The 18,878-nt window shown below is 50.2% G+C and overlaps 9 protein-coding genes across 9 annotated transcripts; 2 read left to right on the top strand and 7 right to left on the bottom strand.

The window, feature by feature from the left end:
• Window positions 1-424: 424 nt before the first annotated feature.
• On the bottom strand, window positions 425-1,755 carry met16 (phosphoadenylyl-sulfate reductase (thioredoxin)). Its single transcript, XM_032076868.1, has 2 exons — window positions 1,277-1,755; window positions 425-1,218 (listed from the first exon to the last, which is right to left on the bottom strand). The coding sequence occupies exons 1-2, from the start codon at window positions 1,455-1,457 to the stop codon at window positions 473-475; spliced, it is 927 nt and encodes a 308-aa protein (XP_031926692.1). The 5' UTR covers window positions 1,458-1,755; the 3' UTR covers window positions 425-472.
• Window positions 1,756-2,384: 629 nt separating this feature from the next.
• Window positions 2,385-4,418, top strand: BDV27DRAFT_5300 (phosphoserine phosphatase SerB). The gene is made up of 3 exons (XM_032076865.1): window positions 2,385-3,380; window positions 3,458-3,715; window positions 3,804-4,418. The coding sequence occupies exons 1-3, from the start codon at window positions 2,556-2,558 to the stop codon at window positions 4,125-4,127; spliced, it is 1,407 nt and encodes a 468-aa protein (XP_031926691.1). The 5' UTR covers window positions 2,385-2,555; the 3' UTR covers window positions 4,128-4,418.
• An 88-nt stretch (window positions 4,419-4,506) lies between these two features.
• Window positions 4,507-5,982, bottom strand: BDV27DRAFT_129701 (lipoate synthase). The gene has a single exon (XM_032067261.1). The coding sequence runs from the start codon at window positions 5,955-5,957 to the stop codon at window positions 4,710-4,712; it is 1,248 nt and encodes a 415-aa protein (XP_031926690.1). The 5' UTR covers window positions 5,958-5,982; the 3' UTR covers window positions 4,507-4,709.
• Window positions 5,983-6,591: 609 nt separating this feature from the next.
• Window positions 6,592-8,648, bottom strand: BDV27DRAFT_145982 (uncharacterized protein; the record flags this gene model as incomplete). The annotated part of the gene is made up of 3 exons (XM_032070496.1): window positions 6,592-7,518; window positions 7,569-7,828; window positions 7,862-8,648. The coding sequence occupies 3 exons, from the start codon at window positions 8,646-8,648 to the stop codon at window positions 6,592-6,594; spliced, it is 1,974 nt and encodes a 657-aa protein (XP_031926689.1).
• Window positions 8,649-9,727: 1,079 nt separating this feature from the next.
• BDV27DRAFT_129697 (putative ribosomal assembly complex component Ipi3) lies at window positions 9,728-11,869 on the top strand (the record flags this gene model as incomplete). The annotated part of the gene is made up of 2 exons (XM_032067260.1): window positions 9,728-10,144; window positions 10,228-11,869. Coding segments are annotated over exons 1-2 (1,742 nt in total), but the record flags the coding sequence as incomplete, so codon positions are not given.
• A 68-nt stretch (window positions 11,870-11,937) lies between these two features.
• Window positions 11,938-12,311, bottom strand: BDV27DRAFT_5268 (uncharacterized protein). The gene has a single exon (XM_032076859.1). It carries the CDS (start codon window positions 12,207-12,209, stop codon window positions 11,991-11,993), a length of 219 nt encoding a protein of 72 aa, XP_031926687.1. The 5' UTR covers window positions 12,210-12,311; the 3' UTR covers window positions 11,938-11,990.
• Window positions 12,312-12,413: 102 nt separating this feature from the next.
• BDV27DRAFT_145980 (putative RNA methyltransferase-domain-containing protein) lies at window positions 12,414-14,998 on the bottom strand (the record flags this gene model as incomplete). The annotated part of the gene is made up of 5 exons (XM_032070495.1): window positions 12,414-13,500; window positions 13,590-13,738; window positions 13,812-13,865; window positions 13,978-14,031; window positions 14,204-14,998. 5 exons carry the CDS (start codon window positions 14,996-14,998, stop codon window positions 12,414-12,416), a joined length of 2,139 nt encoding a protein of 712 aa, XP_031926686.1.
• A 438-nt stretch (window positions 14,999-15,436) lies between these two features.
• BDV27DRAFT_158621 (uncharacterized protein) lies at window positions 15,437-15,956 on the bottom strand (the record flags this gene model as incomplete). The annotated part of the gene is made up of 3 exons (XM_032072713.1): window positions 15,437-15,637; window positions 15,758-15,839; window positions 15,907-15,956. The coding sequence occupies 3 exons, from the start codon at window positions 15,954-15,956 to the stop codon at window positions 15,437-15,439; spliced, it is 333 nt and encodes a 110-aa protein (XP_031926685.1).
• A 372-nt stretch (window positions 15,957-16,328) lies between these two features.
• Window positions 16,329-18,829, bottom strand: BDV27DRAFT_129693 (putative siroheme synthase). Its single transcript, XM_032067259.1, has 3 exons — window positions 18,696-18,829; window positions 17,859-18,643; window positions 16,329-17,806 (listed from the first exon to the last, which is right to left on the bottom strand). The coding sequence occupies exons 2-3, from the start codon at window positions 18,181-18,183 to the stop codon at window positions 16,455-16,457; spliced, it is 1,677 nt and encodes a 558-aa protein (XP_031926684.1). The 5' UTR covers window positions 18,184-18,643; window positions 18,696-18,829; the 3' UTR covers window positions 16,329-16,454.
• Window positions 18,830-18,878: the final 49 nt, after the last annotated feature.

Below are 18,878 nucleotides of genomic sequence, written 5' to 3'. Positions count from 1 at the left end.
TTAAATTCTACATATGATCCATTGGTCCTGGACTATAAGAGTGGTTCGTGACTACCGGGAACCAACTTTCTAGGGCTTGAGCCCCACATGACTTAAAAAACACCACAAACTACCAGAGAAAGTAAACGAGAATCAAGACAATATCAGGGTCTTGTCATTTCTATCATGCTAATCATTATCATAGTCGGCCACTTGGCCAGCTTTTGTAGAAAGAAGAAAGATAAACCAAAAAAAAAAAAAAAAAGCCAACCCGCTATGTACAAGCTCCTTTCTGGAGCGGGGCTGGCATAAGATATCTTTTGAAACCATTAAATCCACCCATGACAGATAATCTTCCAAGTCATAACAACATATGTTCAAAGCCAGTGCCTGTGTAAGAATAGAGTAAATCAAGGCTGTGTCGCTAGATACTAGAACTCCCAATCCCAAACGCCATTTATCAATGCAAGTCGGAAGTGACCGAAGACCATGCTCATTGAGCAGTGGTCGTTTGGTTCTGCAGCGCCTGAGATAGGGCCTCTTCCTGGCGCTTGCGCTCAAGCTCCATCAGGTATTGAGCATACTTGGAGCGAGGGTTGTGGATGCCACATTCGGTCTTGGCTTGGCCCTTCCAGCGACCAGACCGTTCATCCTCGTTTTCCTTGACGGGCTGGGTAGAGTGGTAGTCACCAATGCTCTTGTAGCCGCGGTCGAGCAGCTCATTATAGGGCACATTGTTGTCCTTGATGTACTGCTTGACTTGATCGAAGGTCCAGTTTGCCAGAGGGTTGATCTTGATAAGACCAGCCTCGTCAACCTCGATAATGTCAAGGTCACCACGCTTGCCACCCTGACTACGGCGACGGCCGGTAAGGACAGCATGAACGTTCAGTTCACGGTAGGCACGCTGGGCGGGCTCTACCTTGGCAGCCCAGTCGTAGAGCTGGTCGTCCCGTTCCCATAGGCGGTCACCGTACTTCTTGGCAAACTCTTCCTCAGAGTTGAGGCCTTTGGGCTTGTAGACATGGATGTTGTTCAAGGGATACTTCTGGCGAACCTTGTCAACCAGAGCATGGGTTTCCGAGAAGTGATGAAGCGTGTCCAGGAAGATGAGGTCGACCATCTGAGGGCGAGGGACATCCAGCTTTGAAAGCATATCAAGAGTGACGAGTCCAGTAAGACCAAACGCGGTGGTCTGGAAAAGGTGAGGAAGTGATGTAACACACCATCTCAAGACATCTACAGTACGTTGTTAGTCATCTACCTAGTGGGCTGAGGAGGACCACTCTATGCTGACCTTGAGGTTCGAGGAACTGCAGCTGTCTGTTGAGGAACCGCAGGTGTGGCTTCGTGAAGACAATCTCAGGGAGATAGTCATCACTTGAGCTACCACTGACATAACCAGAGTCCGTGGCGTTGTCCTTGGACTCAATGTCCTCGGCGTGGGAGGGATAGGTGTCAGGCATCTTTGCAGGCATCTTCGCAACGTGACCCGTGTAGAGTTGAATCTAATGAATGAGAGAAAGAGTATTGAAAGACAAAAAGAGTAGAGATTCTAGCAAGTCTATATGTCTATGGATGAATGGGAGAGGATGACAAATGACCAGGTCCAACTTGCGTGAGATGATGTAGAATAGTAATCATCACAACTCGGAGGGGAGAGCCCACAACCGGTCAGATATAAGAAAACAGGGGCGAGCACGACATCAGCGGCTATCGGAACTTGATCTTGCTGGTGAACTCCTCATACATGCCGATTGATTCTGCCGTCCTCGATCACGACATTGGCTGTGACCGCCTGCGGTTTCGGGGGAGCATGATGAAAAATTCAATTCCCTCATGTCCTGGGGAAATCACGCAATACTTGCATCTTTGGTCTCTGTGGGTCCCCGGAATGCTCTGATCTCAGTGCAAGACAGCGCAAGGTTGCTGATAAATCCTCTAGTCCTGTTCTCTAGAACATAGTCGAATGTCCAGAGAAGAAAAACATTCATCCGGGGTAGAGGCACTTTAATGTGGTGGAACCTCTCTGCGTCCACCGTTCCTGTACGCAGGGTCCTCTCCTTGCTAAACACTATGACTGGCCTGGTAGTTTATTAGCATTAGAAATAAAGAATGAGAGTCACCCTAGTTTGTCTCACCTGTCATTATTAATCTACTTCGAAGTACAGTGCAGTGAAAGTACGGTACCATGTACCCCACTCGGTCCATATTGATGGTGTTGCACCGCAAACCCTTCATACCCCGTATGTTGCCACTGAATTGTTGATGTTAGAAGTTCCCTTCATTCTGCCAGGGCGGTGAAATATTCTTCCCTCCCATATCAGTCATGTGACCCTCACGCGGGACTGGGTTAAGACACCCCGCCACGTGCCGCGCGGATCGGCCTGCAGCAAACGGGTCGATTTTACAATTCCACGGCGACGTCTTCTTTGACAGCTTCTCCTCCAGGGTACGGTCCCGACGGGCGAGCTTCCATTGATCATCGGTGAATTCTTGCGAGGTATCTGTCATACCTTTCCCATCCTTCCTTGGTTTCCTCTCTCCAACGACTCCAAACCAATTACTGCGAAGAAATGGCAGCGAACAACCCCACCACACGCCCGCAACGGCCGACACTGCAGGAATCGCTCAGGAGCAATTCCTTCCTTCATGATCATCAACAATACAAACCCTCGGTTCCCATTAGCAGCATCAGCAATGTCCTTGAATCCTCCCTTGAGTCGGGAGTAGGATCTTTGTCCCTCAACCCGATAAGCCCAGATCCCGAAAAGGTGACCGAAAGTGGCATCACTCACAGCTTGTTCCACCACCAAGCGAACCCTCTTCCCACCGGTACCCCGCAACTCGTCGCAACCATATACTACAAATCGTCGGATCCAATTCATCCCCATCTCCATCCTGATTCGTCGTCAAATGCTGGGACTGGCGTTAAACTTCCGTCCCCCACGGTTCCCGTGGGTTCGGCTCCGACAATTGATATTGAGAAGATTCCCCGAGAGCCTCCTGCGCCAGAACCTGAACCATTAGACCACCTTTACGGGCCATTTGTGTCGCAGCTTTGTTTGACAAACTTCCTCCAAATCCTCGAAACCCTTCCGACCCCTTACCAGCGCATGAACACCTCCCACCGCTGCCTCGATCAGAATGAACACCCGCGCGTAGTAGAAGTTACTTTCTCCCCACCCCCCAACCCGGAATACCTCACATTCACAGACCTGCGCAAACATGAGAGCATATGGCGATTTGAGCGCGAGTGGAATGTAGAGGTTGTGCTCCAGAAGGAGAGCGTCTTCCGCCGTCACAAGCGGCTCGTAGTTTTTGACATGGACAGTACTCTGATCCAGAATGAAGTAATTGACGAGATTGCCAAATTCATTGGCGTAGAGAAGGAAGTTTCGGTCAGTCTCTATGGACTCTTTTTAAAACTTTCGTTTTTATATTTGAATGCGCTCGTGAGAGCTAACCTTTACTATAGGAGATCACAGAACGCGCTATGAACGGCGAGCTGGACTTCTCTGCATCGCTCAAGGAGCGTGTTGGTCTTCTCAAAGGAGTGCCAGCGGATGTTTTCGAGAAGCTGAAGTCTGTCATTACTATCTCGCCTGGTGCTCGTGAATTATGCAAGGCCCTGAAGGCTCTCGGATGTAAATTGGCAGTTCTGAGTGGTGGCTTCCAGCCTCTTGCTGAGTGGTTGGCCGGTGAGCTTGGCATCGATTACGCATTCGCTAATCACGTAAGTACATTCTATTCTTTCGGGCTTTTACCTCTTTGGGGCCCTATTGGACTATTCGATGGTCCCGTGTACTAATTACTACGTGTAGCTCGAGGTAGATCCAGCATCTCAAACCCTGACGGGTAAACTCGTTCCCACCTACCCTATCATCGATGCCAGCCAAAAACGCAAGCTTTTGCAATCCATTGCGGCCGAGAACAACATCCCTATCGCTCAGACCGCTGCTGTCGGTGATGGTGCCAATGACCTTCTCATGCTCCATACTGCTGGACTGGGAGTTGCCTGGCGCGCCAAGAGCAAAGTTCAGCTCGAAGCGCCCACTCGTCTGAACGGAGAGACCATGGTCGATATTCTTCACCTTCTTGGTCTCAGCAAGGAAGATATCAAGGAACTGATTGCCGAAGTAGCATGAGCATCCCAGAAGCTGTAGGTGTGTCGCGAGCAGGACAGAAGACACACCCTATCTCAAATGATATCTGGCCAAAAGATTGCGTGGGGACTTCGCCAGGTGCAGATTTGCCATTTGGATCTTGTCAGCAGGGACCTACAGGAGCACCGATTGATCGGCGCGCTTCGCTCGATTCTTTTCTTTCCTAAGCCGAGGGACTCAGCCTTGATACATACGTATAGGCTGCCTGTGTTTTCACTTTCTGACGGGAGTAGTCGAGAGGACGGTCGATCCTAGAGGATATTATTTAACGTAGGCGTAGTAGTGTGAGGGATTTGGGTGCATATAAGGGCCACGGACATTACTGAATGAATATGCAGATTATATTGTTGATTCCATCTGAAAATAAGTGTTGAACCCAATGAACTTCCAGAGCATGCTCGGAGGATGCTTTCTATTTTACCTCCCAAACCCCAACTAACGAATATATCCGAACGACGGCCCATGCCCGTCAATATCAATACATTTCATAAGATTGATGAAAAGCCAACCTAAACCTGCGCCGAGACAAAAGTAGACAATAGGGAAAGAGATTTATAAGTATTTTCACCGAGTAGCCTCACCGACAGCAACCTTGCTATCCGTAACAGACTCGCCCGCAGTACCAGCAGCACGTCGCTTCTTCAAAACATTCTCGATGAACGCCTCACCAGCCTTGTAACTACTGCGAACCAAAGGCCCAGAAGCACAGTAGAGGAAGCCCATATCCAGGGCGCGCTGGCGCCAGAGCTCAAACTGGTCAGGCGTAACATATTCATGCACAGGCATGTGACGCTTCGTAGGACGCATGTACTGGCCGAACGTAACGACATCAACACCAACCGACCGCAATTGACGGAGAGCATCCCAGAGCTGCTCCTCAGTTTCACCGAACCCAAGCATAAGAGAGGTCTTAGTGATCAGATCGGGCCTGGCCTGCTTCGCCGCCTCCAGGACGCGGAGCGACTGTTGGAAAGTCGCGCGACGGTCACGGACAAACGGGGTCAGAGCCTCAACCGTCTCGACGTTGTGCGCATACACGTCCAGTCCGGACCGAGCCACCAACTTCACCATCTCCAGGTCACCACGGTAGTCACCCGTCAAGCACTCGACCAGCATGCTGGGCTTCTTCTGCTTAATCTTGATAACCGTCTCGGCGAAGTGGCGAGCGCCACCATCCGCCAGGTCGTCTCGATCCACACTCGTCAACACCACGTATCCTAGACTCCACCTCGAGATCGCCTCGGCGGTATTCTCTGGCTCATGCGGGTCGAGAGGCGGAGGCCTGCGGTTGGTTTTCACACTGCAGAACCGACATCCACGGGTACAGGTGTCACCCATGAGCATGATAGTGGCGGTAGCAGCGGACTTGTCGCTACCGCCCCAGCAATCGGAGATGTTGGGACACCGGGCCTCTTCGCAAACAGTGTGCAGATTTAGACCTCGTAGATCTTTCTTTAACCGTTGGTAGTTCTTGGAGTCTGGGATCGGGGTCTTGAGCCAGGACGGCAAACGGGTCATTTCCTTCTTGCGGCCGGCGGGGCCGACCATGGCGGTTTTGAGGGCATATGCTTCGGAGGGCTCGAGCGGAGCGTTGTCTCCGCCTCCGGAGACGAAATCTGCGAAGGAAGGGCCGGCATTCAGCTTATCAGTGAAGTTTGTCCGTTTACGGGCTGTTACCGGGGCACCGGTGGCGGACGGAGAAGGTTCTGTTGTGGCATATGTGCGGCGGGAGATTGGGGCAATGGACCCGGTTTGAGGAATGGTCCTCGCGGAGGAATAGAGAAACCGTAGCCGGTTCGTCGATGCAGCCATGGTGATGCTATTCAACTTGCAAAAGTTGCGAAAGTTGAATTCCGCGGGAAAGATGAGCGAAGCTCCGACATGATAACGAAGTCCGCTGCCATTACTCAGCGTGTTCTAACCTTATTTGGCTTAGAGTCGCACATGCCTAAGGCCTACTTATTTGCCCTAATTGACGGGATGAGATGCTAGTCTAGTAACAAAATACGGAACCTATGATTCGTGAATGAGGTCTTCATGCCGAGGCAATGGTATCATTGTTCAATATACAGGCTAGGAAATATTCAATTAGTGATTAGAAATTAACCACTATGGCTAGTTAGATAGACAGAGGAAATAAAAATGGAGGGTGGAACACTTGTTCGTAACATAGGCAAAATGGAATATGTAGTGAAGGACGAGAATGGGTAAGGATACAATAGTAAAAACAAGGTTGAACGAATGAGAGGAAGCAACTGAGGTCTATGCAACTTGGAATGCAGAAGACAGAAAAGAAAGGCAGGGATATGAGCTGAGATAAGACAATTAGAGAGGGAATATACTTGAACCTGACAATCGCGATTAAAGAGAGCAGAAAGAAGGCAGCAGTGGGTCTCGTAAGGTCAATACATCGAGTGGGCATACAGAAGTTGAAAGGAAATACAGTCTAGGCTTTGGTCTCCAGGACCTGAGCTAAGACGAGCACAGCGGACTTTAGGGTTGCGTCGCGCTTGCGACATATAGCAAACAGCAGATCGTCAATTATTCGGTCTAAGCTTTTGTTGAGCTCTCCACTCCGCGACCCCAAGACCCGATCTCTGACTCGCGATGGCGATGACGGGGCAAGCGGTGTACCTAACATCGCGCTCGCTCTCTCGGGGACGGTGTCAAGACGAGACAGGGTGGGGCGATGACCATGATTTGCGGTTTTTCGTTTAGATGATGCTAACGACAGCACGTAGTTCCGCGCTATTAGAGCTGCACATAGACCATCTAATAGATTATCTGCGGCATCTGGAAAGATTTGGCGAAACCTCCGCAGGATGTCCTTTTCGTCACTATGACGAACGAGTATGATGACCGGGGATGTCAATCTAAGCATGGTGCGTGGGAATTCCTTGATCGAATGTTCCAGCTGATCCATTGCCCATTCATGATCCCACCATTTCTTCAACTCGCCATTCTCAGCTGTGTCAGATGAGGGCACAGATCGCCGAGGCTTTGATGGCGAGCTAGCTTTGTGCGCTACATCTGGCCGTGGAGGTGATTTTGGCGATGCAACACTGCGCATTGGCTTGTCGCGGATAGCGGTTTCACTGATGCCCCTTACCGAGCTTACATGTATGAAGCCATCCTCCTTGTCCGGTTTAGTGTCACCCGGGGAATCACAAGATGCATCAGTAGTAGCATACCCGCTGTCAGACATCTCCAATGGTGTGTCGGGGCTGAAGGCAGATATTTCTTGTTGGCCTAGATCCGGTGTTGAAGGCACTGGTGGTTGGGGCGGGGTCGGAATGGAGCAGCTCATAGCGGGAGAAGATTGTCGCGAAATGTCAACCAGCTTCGGCTTGGTTTTGCTGGCCACCGCAAACATCTAGGATAGTGTAAGTAAATATTATATCAACAGTTTTAGAGAATGCCTACCACTGGTTCGTCCGCAGGAGCCTTCATCTCGCGTTTACGTTCAGGTGGCGGAGGGCTCTGTTGAACTATCTGTATTCTTCTTCTGTTGTTTTCCTTTGACTTTTCTCCGGTAGTCTCGAATTCCATGGGAGCTCTTTGGAGCCAGTCCTCACAGTACGAAAGGTTACTTGGGACCCAGCTTCCTTCACTCGATACGGTTCCTGACCGACTCCGCTGCGTGTCTATGGAAGATCCGGAAAATGTTCTCTTCTCAAAAGCATCTACATCCGAAGAGAGAGCTGGCGAAAACATGCGCGGGGAAGCAGTAGATACCGGAGTCCATTTTCCGTCGTTAGAGCTATATTGCTTCATCAGGTTGGAATGTGCCATGTGCACATTCGTTGTGTCCCCTGCTCTTTTCGGAGTCGGGTCGTTTCTGTGGGTGCTGTAGACCTCACTCGAAATCGTCGTTGGCGTATATACGCTACTCTTTGGGGTCCCATGGTCAGTGTCCAGGTCTGAGTCTGGCTTGGGGGAGAAATATGCGGAAGACGGCGACGGCTGTGACTCCCTTGAGTCTGATAAAGGAGGACTTGGAAGCAGTCCAAATGCTTCCATATTTGTCTGCGTGATGTGCTGGTATGAGCGACTAGTTCGCAGCGCTTGATTTCCGGATGGAGGTCGCGATAGCCTCGACTCTCTGGCCGCGGACTGGATGCTCTCCACCGATGGAGATGATGGTAAGCGCAGTTGAAAAGGTTGCTTCATCCTGCGCACAGACCGAAATGGCGAGGCAGGAGTGGCAGATAGTCGCTCTGTTGATCGTTTGGGTTGCGCCGTGTACTCAGTTTGCTCCGGGCGAGGAGATGTCGAAGGAATGAATGAGAGAGAACTCTGCGCCTGCTGCCTCCTCCAGGGCTGAAATGTTGGGGAATAGCGAGGGTAAGCTATATCGTTTCCTTGGGCTGTGGGATCTTCATCTGTTACGTAGTACGACCTGGTGTTCCTGTTCGCGTAAGTGGGAATACTATTTGTCGAAAAGGCATACTGGTGATGGGAGAATTTTGTGTTGATATCCATATTTGCGAGAGCGCAGTCCATAGTGGACATGCCGGGCGAGGAATGTAGAGTAAATAACAACAGGGACAAATCTTCATACGATGATTTTAATACCCAAAATAGAGTGAAGCAACAGAAGTATGATCCACAGAGGCGGCCAGCGAGACCTTATACGAGCAAGCAAAGCTACACTCAATCATCCCTTGGCTACCTGGCGGTCACAGAATACTAGATGTAGGGCATGCGTCTTTGCCCCCTTCCAGAGGGTCACCAAACACCCTGGAACATGAGTGAACTGTAAAGGGTCGCGACGCCTACCGTCCTTGCATTCCAGAGAGAGGTGAGATCGAACAGCCGCGATGATTATTGGCTCTAAGCCTCGATATGCGCCACCTGCAGGAGCGTCACAACGTGGAGGATCCGCTCTTCAGGGCCATTGCAGTTCGTCATTACGGAAGGAATGAGACAAGCCGCGGCAGGGAAGCAGTGAAAGCCCCTAAAGCGACTCGAACAGGACGTCACGGGCCTATCTTAAGCAGGACTGTTGCACCGGGCAATCAAAATCGGAGCCCCTAGAATGACCCCCTTGCTTCGGTTGCTGTGGGTGCGGTGATTTGCTCCATTATTGGAGGTGGCCGCAATAACCAGCATGTGCAAAGCCTCCAATGGTCGATCTGTAAATGCGGAGATTTCAAGTGTCAATATTAAGATGCCACAAATGCCAGCCGGAGGCGCGCGATGCCTTCTTGAAATATGAGTTTCTTGCTACGATTAGCCCCAACGCTCAGTCTGCTACATCTGCTGTGGATGAGGGCCATGTTTCATGTTGGCGAAGGAGTAGACCGCGTATATCAGGGATCAAACCCAGGGAGGTCTCTTAGAAGGGAGACCAGGGATTCCTAAAGGAACAACTCAATGTGATTCCCTTAACAGTCCAGGAAAGACGCAGGGAAAAGTACTCCGGAAGGAGAGGATAGAATGGAATAGTAAGTCGATAGTTCATCTCCCTTTTTGGGGCGATCAATCACCTCCGAGACAAACAGTGCAAACTTCCACCTTTATCGCTGCTTTTATCGCCGATCCAAAGAAGAAAAAAAAAATGTAGAGCGGGAAAAAGTACAGGAACATTGCCCTTTTCTCCACCCCTTTTGACTCGAATCGTCTTTCTTTGCCCTTCGACAGCTCTCCTCATGCTATCGGAGTGCTTTATCGCGGCTACCCTGACGTCAGGCAAAGCCCCGGCGTCAGCGAGTCTCCGCGATGTAGGGATCTGCGTTCATGAGTTTCAACCGTCACCCAACCTACGCTCCACCTTCAAGAAGAGCTCGACTCCGGCCAATTGTCTGGCCGTGAGCCCGTCACATGTGTACGCAGCTCAGGCAGAGAAAGCCATTGTTCATGTGTACAGCAGAGAAAAGGGCAATCAAGAGGCGGTTATTCCCTTCCCGGAGCGCATTCGTAGCCTTGCGATTGCGGGGAGCAAGAATGGCGACGTCTTGGTTTTGGGTACCGAAGGGGGCCGTCTGATCCTATGGGAAGTGAGTTTAACTTAAATCTACTGCATCGCTATTCGGGGAAGAAGCGATTGGTCAAGCAAGTCTAACATGAGCTCTATTAATAGACTTGCACTGGACGTCAAGTCGCGACGACAGCATCCCATTTGAGCCCAGTAACCGCCCTGATCGTTGACCCCAGTGACAACTTCATTCTATCCGGCTCGTCCGATGCCAGTATTCATGTCTGGTCTTTAGTCGACATCCTTTCTTTCACAAAGCTCCCGTCCGGTCGCGATCGGCGGCCACCAAACTCCCCCATCCGTACATTCTCGAATCACCGCGCTGCTATCACATCACTCGCCGTGGGACATAGCTCCGGTAGATACAATATCGCCGTTTCGACAGCGCAGGATAATACAGCCATCGCTTGGGACTATCACACCGGACGCGTCCTACGGACGTTCCTCCTGCCTTCCAGCGCTGTCTCTCTGGTCCTTGATCCAGTTGACCGCGCATTCTACGTCGGCTATGAAGATGGCAGCATCCAATCAGTGGATTTATACAAAACCCAATCCTTCCAACATCCTCTCCATGACTCATCGTTACAATCTACCCCTGCCCAACCCTCCGCGGAAGAGAAATGGTCCCCACCGTCCGCCGATTGCGGCGCCGCGCAGTCCCTCTCACTTTCTTACGATGGAATGACCCTGCTATCTGGCCACCAGAACGGAAAAGTCCTCTCATGGAACGTCGGAAGAAAGAAATACGCCACGACCATAGCCGACTACACACACCCCGTGACGAACCTTCATATGCTCCCATTGGCTGGTCTTCCCACTCCCGGCCATGATCTGAAAAGGGTAGCACACACAATCGTCAAGCCGCGATATGACAGTAGCCTGTCAGAATCATCTCAAGCTGCAGGCGCCGTACCTGCCGATTACACCTTCAGTACCCACCTCCTCAACTCAACATCATCCAAGCCCGCCACAGCAAAGAACCTCGATCGCTCCGAGCGAACAAACCAGTTCACAGAAGCTTTCACTCAAGCCGTCTTTCCCGAATCAATGATCGAAGAAGGTCTCGCCGAGCTAGCTGCCTTTAACCAACCGGGAGGCAGCACTGCCCAAGGCTCGCTCATGATGACACAAGCCACGAATTACGAGGACCTCGCAGCAAAGGATTCACAGATAGCGTCCCTAGAAAACGAGCTTGCAACCCTCAAAAAGAAAACAACAGCCAACGAGGCTGCCCGTCAACTCACCACAGACGAGGTAACAAAGCTCCGCTCCGACCTCGCCAATCTAAACGACTACGTCAACGGACTTCACCAGAAACAAGACCAAGCACAGAGAGAAAAGGTCCTTCGGCAAGCCCGGAAAGAAGAACGCGAAACCCGCAAACGGGAAGCTTGGTTTGCGGCTGAGAAGAAGGGAAAGAAAGGCGATGCCGTCGTTCGAAGAATAGAAGCCGAGGAAGCTATGCAGACCAGTGACTCGGACGATCAGAGCAGCGATGAGTGATTATTCTTTCCTCTTTCCTGTACTCTGTCGCTTTGCATTCTTCTCCTTCCTGTCATAATCCTTTCCATACACTGTGCGCGGCCCTGTCATGTCTAATTTATTTTGATTTACGAAGGCGCTATGGTTCAAAAGTTCAGGTTCAACTTGATAGATGGTGAGAGGCTCGTTAGGTTATACTTTGTATGTACGCATTGTATATATGAATGACTGATGCTACAAATGCTATACTGTGGCGCTTATCCTACCTTCTATTGTTTCGTCGAAAAGAGGTAACTGTTAAATGGACAATCCAACAACGACATGCCTTTGAATGGAATGTAGTGCCTTTAATTTCCAGCATACGCTATACTAAGTCAACCAATTTCTCAGATTCCCATTCCAGAAGCATGGCCAAAGATAGAAGAATAAAATGCGACACGACGGAATTCCAGATAACGTCGCGTCATCAGTCCACCAATGAAGTAAAAGGGTAAAATACCAATACGTACTCGGAAAGTCAACTGATCTGCTGGAGCAGTGCGCATTCTTTGCGTGACAAGATTGACAAGGCGCGTTTTTTGGGTGACAGGAGTGACAAGTCGCATTCTTGAGCGTTTGATCGTCGGTCAATGGCTTGATGGCATACTTGATGGTGGCAAGAAAATGATCCCCATTGCTGGCCCAAACAGTCTTGCACATCCGTTCGGACGGTGCATAGCCCAGCAAAGGAATGAATCAAGAGAGATAGGGCGAAGCATGAACCTCACCTGGAATGTGCCAATACAACTCTACTTGTGGTTCGTCGAAGATCAGAAGCTACTCGATTTATACGATGGTCTCGGCCGATGGGTACCTTCCACTAAACCCCGAAGACTCGTCAGGCCCAGCCAAACAGCCTCTTCGGTGCGGATGGTTCTGCTCCCTTGACCAGGAAGAAGGTTGACCCAGTAATCGAAAAGCTTCCCGGCTTCGGTCGGGCTGATGTCCATGTCACAGAGCTGAGGGTCGTTGTGGATTGCTGATTCGATACCTGCTACACCACCGAACACAACAAGGAGATGCTTGTAATCTGGGGGGATTTTCCGCCGGTCATAATTATCATGCTCTTGTCGCTCTTCCTCTAGAACAGAATAGACTGGGACACCTCGCTCGGACGTTCCAAAGGAGAGGTCGTAGCCCCCGTCGAATGGACATTCAGTGAACACGGACGACAAAGATCGGCAGCGACGCACATAGTAGCCCCAATAGTACCCTGCTTCAGAACGAGGAGCAGACGGATGTACGGGTTGCGCATAGTGTTCGGGACCATGTTCGGAGAACCGAACGGTTACGCGGGCATATTCGGGCAGCTGGATGTCCGGGAGGACGACCTTCTTAGGAAGGCCGGTATCGACCACAGTAGCACTAAAATTAGTAGGGCTACTGGATGAATGGCGGCGGTTAGAATGATAGTTGCTCATCTGTGTACTATGCTTCCTCTGCCCGCCACCATCGGAACTAGATATCACAATTCCTTCACGGTATTCACACCATTCGTTAGCGCGAAGATGGTGCGGCATGTCGAGGCTAGGCAATAAGCCAGCTCCACGAAGATTTGGATGCATCGGAAAGAGATGTTTACGAAGATATGGCGGGGTCTCGAGGTATGAAAGTATATGAGCCAGAAAGTGCGATGGGTCTGAGTATGCGGTATACCGTTTGGCGCATGAGTCGTTACCGTTGAGTTCGTTACTCGTTTTGTCTATAGGGGACTCGTAGAAATCACGCTGGCTGTGGTACTCGTCGCGCAGACTATTCTCATCGTCATCAAACACCACTACCTCATCAACACAAAAGACGGCGAGAGCACGTGCGATGATACCGGCCAAAAGAGTCTTTTGCTCCACAGAATGAGCACTTCCAAGAGCCTCGTCAGTATCAGTTTTCTACTGTCGGTCCTAGTGGCAGAGAAACGAAACTAGTCACGCGACACAGTCTATACATACTTGGCCACAATGCTGCCTGGAATAGCGACAGTCAATGTATGCGATCGGCCGCCAGTTGGGGTAAAAACGGCGGTAGGCTTCGAGGTGAAGGCGTTACTCGAAAGGTCATTATGGTCAGGCTGACCGTGATCGTGAGAGGTCTTACGCTTCTGAGAAGACCAATTGGGGGTCAGTAACTGGCGCTAAGGGATGTGGAGTTGGAAGTCAGAAGAGTATATATACCTTGGGAACGTTCGGACGTCGCATCGTGGGCCGCGGGCGAGGGGACGAAGGGGGCTTTAGAGCAGACAATCACGGGAACTTGGGATAGTAATTGGTGTTCTGCATGGGATCACAAATATTTCACACAAAACCCCTTTGACTAATCGACAGGTCTGTTATTATGGACACCAAGATGCTTTGACCGATGAGGATGGTTCCTGATGACGTCGGTCTCCACCGCCTTATGGAACCTTTAGCGCCTGCCGCACTTTAATTTGTCTACCCTTTCATCATCCAGAAAGGGAGGTCTACAGGTTCAGGTACTACTACCAATCAGTTTCCGATTCACTTTGGATCATCAGGAACATGCCAAATTTGGTGATAGGCCACTATCACAATGCCTTCTAATATACGCCCTGCTGCGCTCCTTGCTCACCAGCTGCTTCTCCTTTCAATTCCTGCATGATCTTCACCCCGGAACTAGTGCCAATCCGCTCGGCTCCTGTTTTCAGCATGCGAATACAATCCTCTGCTGAGCGCACTCCTCCACTAGCCTTAACCTTACATCCACTACCTACCGAGCCCGCAGTGGCTCGCATGAGGGCCACGTTGTCAATGTTGGCACCGGGCCCATTGAATCCCGTGCTAGTCTTGATAAAATCAGCCCCAGCCACATCCGCAATGACCGACCCCGCAATAATCTCCTCCCGTGTAAGCTGCGAAGTCTCCAGGATGACCTTCAGTTTAATCGGCGACGGGGCTGCCTTCCGCACACCTAGTATATCTGTGTAGACATCTGTATACTTTCCTTCCTTCAACAGAGGGTATTTGAGAACCATATCCAGCTCGGCGGCTCCCTGCTCAACCGCATCCCGGGCTTCCTGCTCTTTTTCGGAGGTCTCATACATGCCCTCATGGAATCCCACAACGCAAGCTACCTTCACATCAGAACTTCCCTTGAGTCCCTGTACCGCGCGACGGACATGGTTTAGGCGGACGCAGACCGTCGCAAACTGGTATTGAAGAGCTTCGGCACACAGCTGGTCGATTTGCTGTTCCGTCGCAGTCAACGCCAACTGGGTGTGATCGATGGTACGATTAACTTGGGATGGTAATGGTGTCTTGTATTCAGGAAAAGTCTCCGGAAGCGAGTCCTTTGTAGTAGAAATCAGAGCAGCCCACTCTGCGTCGTCCTTTGGGATAGACATCTTGCTGTAAGGGTAACTGTCACAGGTTAGGCAGATGCGCGCTGTCAAATATTATCGCGAACTCAACCAACCTAAGGCTTAGACTCTATTCCAAATGTTTAAATGGTTTTAAGGCACGTTTGAATTGGTCGTGAATTTCTGGGAACAGCGAATTTCTCTCTCGTAAATGCGGAGAAATGCCGTCACGTGATGATATATCAATCAACATCACATGAAGAGCTACCGCAGCGTATGCTCGCGCAAGTCATTAGAAAATGGTTGTTTCCAGATTTCAATCAGAAACACTACCAATGTAGAGCGCTCACCCTATCGATAATAAAGCAAAGGATATAGTAACCGGCATAGTAACAATCCAACCCAAAACCACGATTGCCCATCGCGCCATGCGCAACACTCCTTTATGAACCTTCAAGAACACCAAAACCCCACTGTTTACACTCAGCGGCAACTCTTGCATTCTGGTCCTCGAACATCATCGACGCGCCCAATCCTCCTAGGTCCAAATCCACCGGGTCCGCCGCCTCCGCCGCCTCCGGAGCCGGATCCACCACTGCCTCCCCAGCGAGCCCTTGTATTTGGGTGATTCTGGGAACGATTGACATTGAATTGCGAGTTCTGCGCCGCCGTGTACGGGTCAAGCTGCGAATCATGTCAGTATGATATAGGCAACTATGATGGTGGCGGGACAGAAGCAAGTCGCTGAACAGCGTGGAAAGTTGCGGGTGGTGTGGTGACTAAAGGAAATAATTCATCACGTACCGAGAAAAGGCTCACGAAATAAAGGCCGAAGAAGAGATAAATGTTCTCGATAAGGCGGTTGATGCGAACCCAGAGGGGCGGGCTGAGATAAGGTAACAGTCAGTGAGTGGCCACCCAACATCCAAAGCGCAGAGTGGCTGTCTCCATACCTTCCGAGAACCTGTCCATTAGACAGATAGGTTTGAGGTTTTGACGACATGATGCAGTAGCGACCAGACAGTGTTGGTTTTGTTAATGACGGTAAAGCGTGGTGGTAAGTGGCATTCATGAGATGGGGATTGGCGTGCTTTATCTTAGCGCCGGAACTCGTGATTTAGGTTCCACTTCAAGTCAAAGGTTTCCATATCGGGTAATTTAACTAATGACCGTCTGAGGTCCCGTCAAAGCCAGGCAGAGATAACAGTCTTACCTAGACATATTAAAACTCAGCATCTCGCATTTAACGTGTCTTACGAACATGCTACTACGTAGACTGAGAAGTTAGCTATGTACCTAATGATATCTTACGCTAGCTACTGTTCTATCTACTCCACGATACCTAGAATATATATAGAAAATCGAACGACGATAATAGCAAGCAACATCCCTCTTTGAAATCTAGTACATATGGGTATCTATCTCTATATACAACTCCAGAGCTCCAGTGCCTTCCCGCGACATCGTCAGCCATAAAACGTCATTAGAAATGGGGCCTTGATTAATCATGTTTCTGGTCGTTCTCGGGGACTATCTCATTCCGCAGATCGTCCAAACCACGGAAACCTTCTTCAACAGTCCACTTCTCGTCCTTACGAGGATGTAAGATGTGGCAGCTAGCCCCAACGACTAACAATCCAGGTGGCCGTGAGCCCTCAGCTTCAAATGCAAGGCACACATTTTCTAGAGTAGAACGGATCACTCGCTGATCAGTGCAGGAAGCCCGCTCAATAATCGCGCACGGAGTATCCTTGGGCCAAGGGGTTCGTGGGCGCGAACCTTCCTGGGGTAGGGCAGTCAACGACTCCACTAGCGCCGATAGTCGGTGCAATGCCATCAAAAAGACCACTGTTTGAGTGGGAACGTAGGTAGGAGGCTCGGGAGCTGCACCCTTTCTTCCTGTGCCAGTGCAGATCAGGACCTGGTCGGACACACCCCGATGAGTTGCTGGTATCTCTGCGAACAATGAAGCGCTCAGAGCGCTAGTAATTCCGGGCAAGACAATTGGAGTATACCCTTCACCACGGAAGAATTCAAACTCCTCACCTCCTCTTCCGTACAAATACGGGTCTCCCTGCTTTAACCGAAGAACATACCGTCCCCGACGCAGTGAGTCCAGTCCCATTTGCAGAAATTCCTCTTGCGCCTTATCCGCATTCCCAGGGAACTTTCGTGCAATATGAACTTCTGTTCTCCGCGGAATTAGTTTTAAAACAGGCTCTGGAACCAATTTATCCGCGAGAATGATGTCTGCATTCTGAATCGCATTGTACGTTGCTCGCGTGAGCATGTCTGGATGTCCAGGGCCCGAACCTGCCAAAACAATTTTCCCTTTCTTTTGTAGGTGACCCACCCCATTGGTGCTATCCAGGTTATTTTTACCAGACGAATATGCTTGAAGAATTGCATCAATATCAGCATCACTGATAGCAGCGAGTTTTTGAAGAGGCCAGTATTCGCATATCTGGGAGAGCCAGCGGATCCGCCGTGTCTTTGCGGCAGAGATGTCATCCTCTGTTACTAACTTGTTGAACGTGTGGCTTTGACCGGTAGAGTCATCCTCGTCTCCTTCGAAGGGTGCAGTACACAGGCCTGCTGCATAGTCCTCCGCCCAGAGACGCCTTCTTACCGCCCCCAATCTGTCTATTGCAGTTCCAAGATTGGAGGGAAGAGAAGAAGATATTTCTCTCCTTAAACGAGATGCAAGCTTGCAACCACGCCCCGATGTCGTTATCCCAATATGAAGAGGGCCATCGGAGTATGTGGAAAGTAAGCTAAAAGTACACAGGTCCGGGGCGTCAGAGACATTGACAGGAATTCTAAGCCGCCGACAAAGCTTCGAGATGTGTGCACCTATCAGGTAATTAGATCATATTCCTCGGTAACTTTTGAGATCAGCACATACTCAACGGGTGATTCCCACCAAGGGTGATAAAAACCGTGTCAACGACATGGTCGACCTCCTCCCTTCCCAGGGTCTTCAGATCGTCATCTTGGAAATCTCTGCGTACCCATTGTACAGAACCATTCTCTATACGCTCAGACAAGCTGAAATGCAAGTCTCCAGCGTCTGGCGCAATGATGACCGGCTTTGCGCCGGCTTCTAGAGATTTCGCACAACGAGCTGCAGCAAGAGGGTTTCCACCGATAATCAAATGGATTTGAGATTCAGCATAGACCGCCGTCAGCAATGGTGCTGGAGATCCGTTATCACACGATGCGTCTTTCATTGTGCCAAGTTGCCACCGCAGGTAAAACCTGCTGTTCCGAATGGCCTTTCTTAATGTACTAACGAGTTAATTGTGAAGATGTGGGAGGCCAAAATCAGCGAAAACTGAGTGATTTTTATTCCTTTACCCCACAATCACCGAAATGGCAGAGGGGCTCCCAGTCAATATGATTGCTTGCGGGCACAAATGTCCGCGGAAATAGGCTCAACGCAACCGAATGAGAGGCGAGTTGGAGATAAGGATTGAGTTTCTCCTGACAATCGCGGTTGCGCAGTCTGATAAGCCTATCTAGGCGATTAATAAAGCAAATCCCATGTACCACAGTAGTTATCAGTCATCTGAAATTGTGACTCTTTCTTTTATATACATTTCTCTGTAGTTCCCAATGCGGTTAAAGCGATATTGCGTGATCGTGCATTCGTTGCTTATCTAAGCCCCGCACTGGTCATCGCGAATCAGCCTGAAGCTCATTAGCCGTCATCGCGATGAGGATGTTTGCACAGGTTGACTGCCTTCTTTTGCGATATTTCTCACTGATCAGCTAGTTATGGTCGCTGCAAGACAGCCAAAGGTGCAGCATGATGGTTCTCTGACGGTCAGCATGGTAGAACACTTGAAGGATCCAATAGGGAAATCCTAGAACTTCGGTCAAGATAAGACTGGGATTGACATAAGAATACCCATGATGCTCATCT

The sequence above is a fragment of the Aspergillus caelatus genome (genome assembly GCF_009193585.1).
Source record: "Aspergillus caelatus strain CBS 763.97 unplaced genomic scaffold BDV27scaffold_109, whole genome shotgun sequence".
Lineage (NCBI taxonomy): Eukaryota > Fungi > Ascomycota > Eurotiomycetes > Eurotiales > Aspergillaceae > Aspergillus > Aspergillus caelatus.
This window is presented reverse-complemented; position numbering and strand designations above follow the sequence as displayed.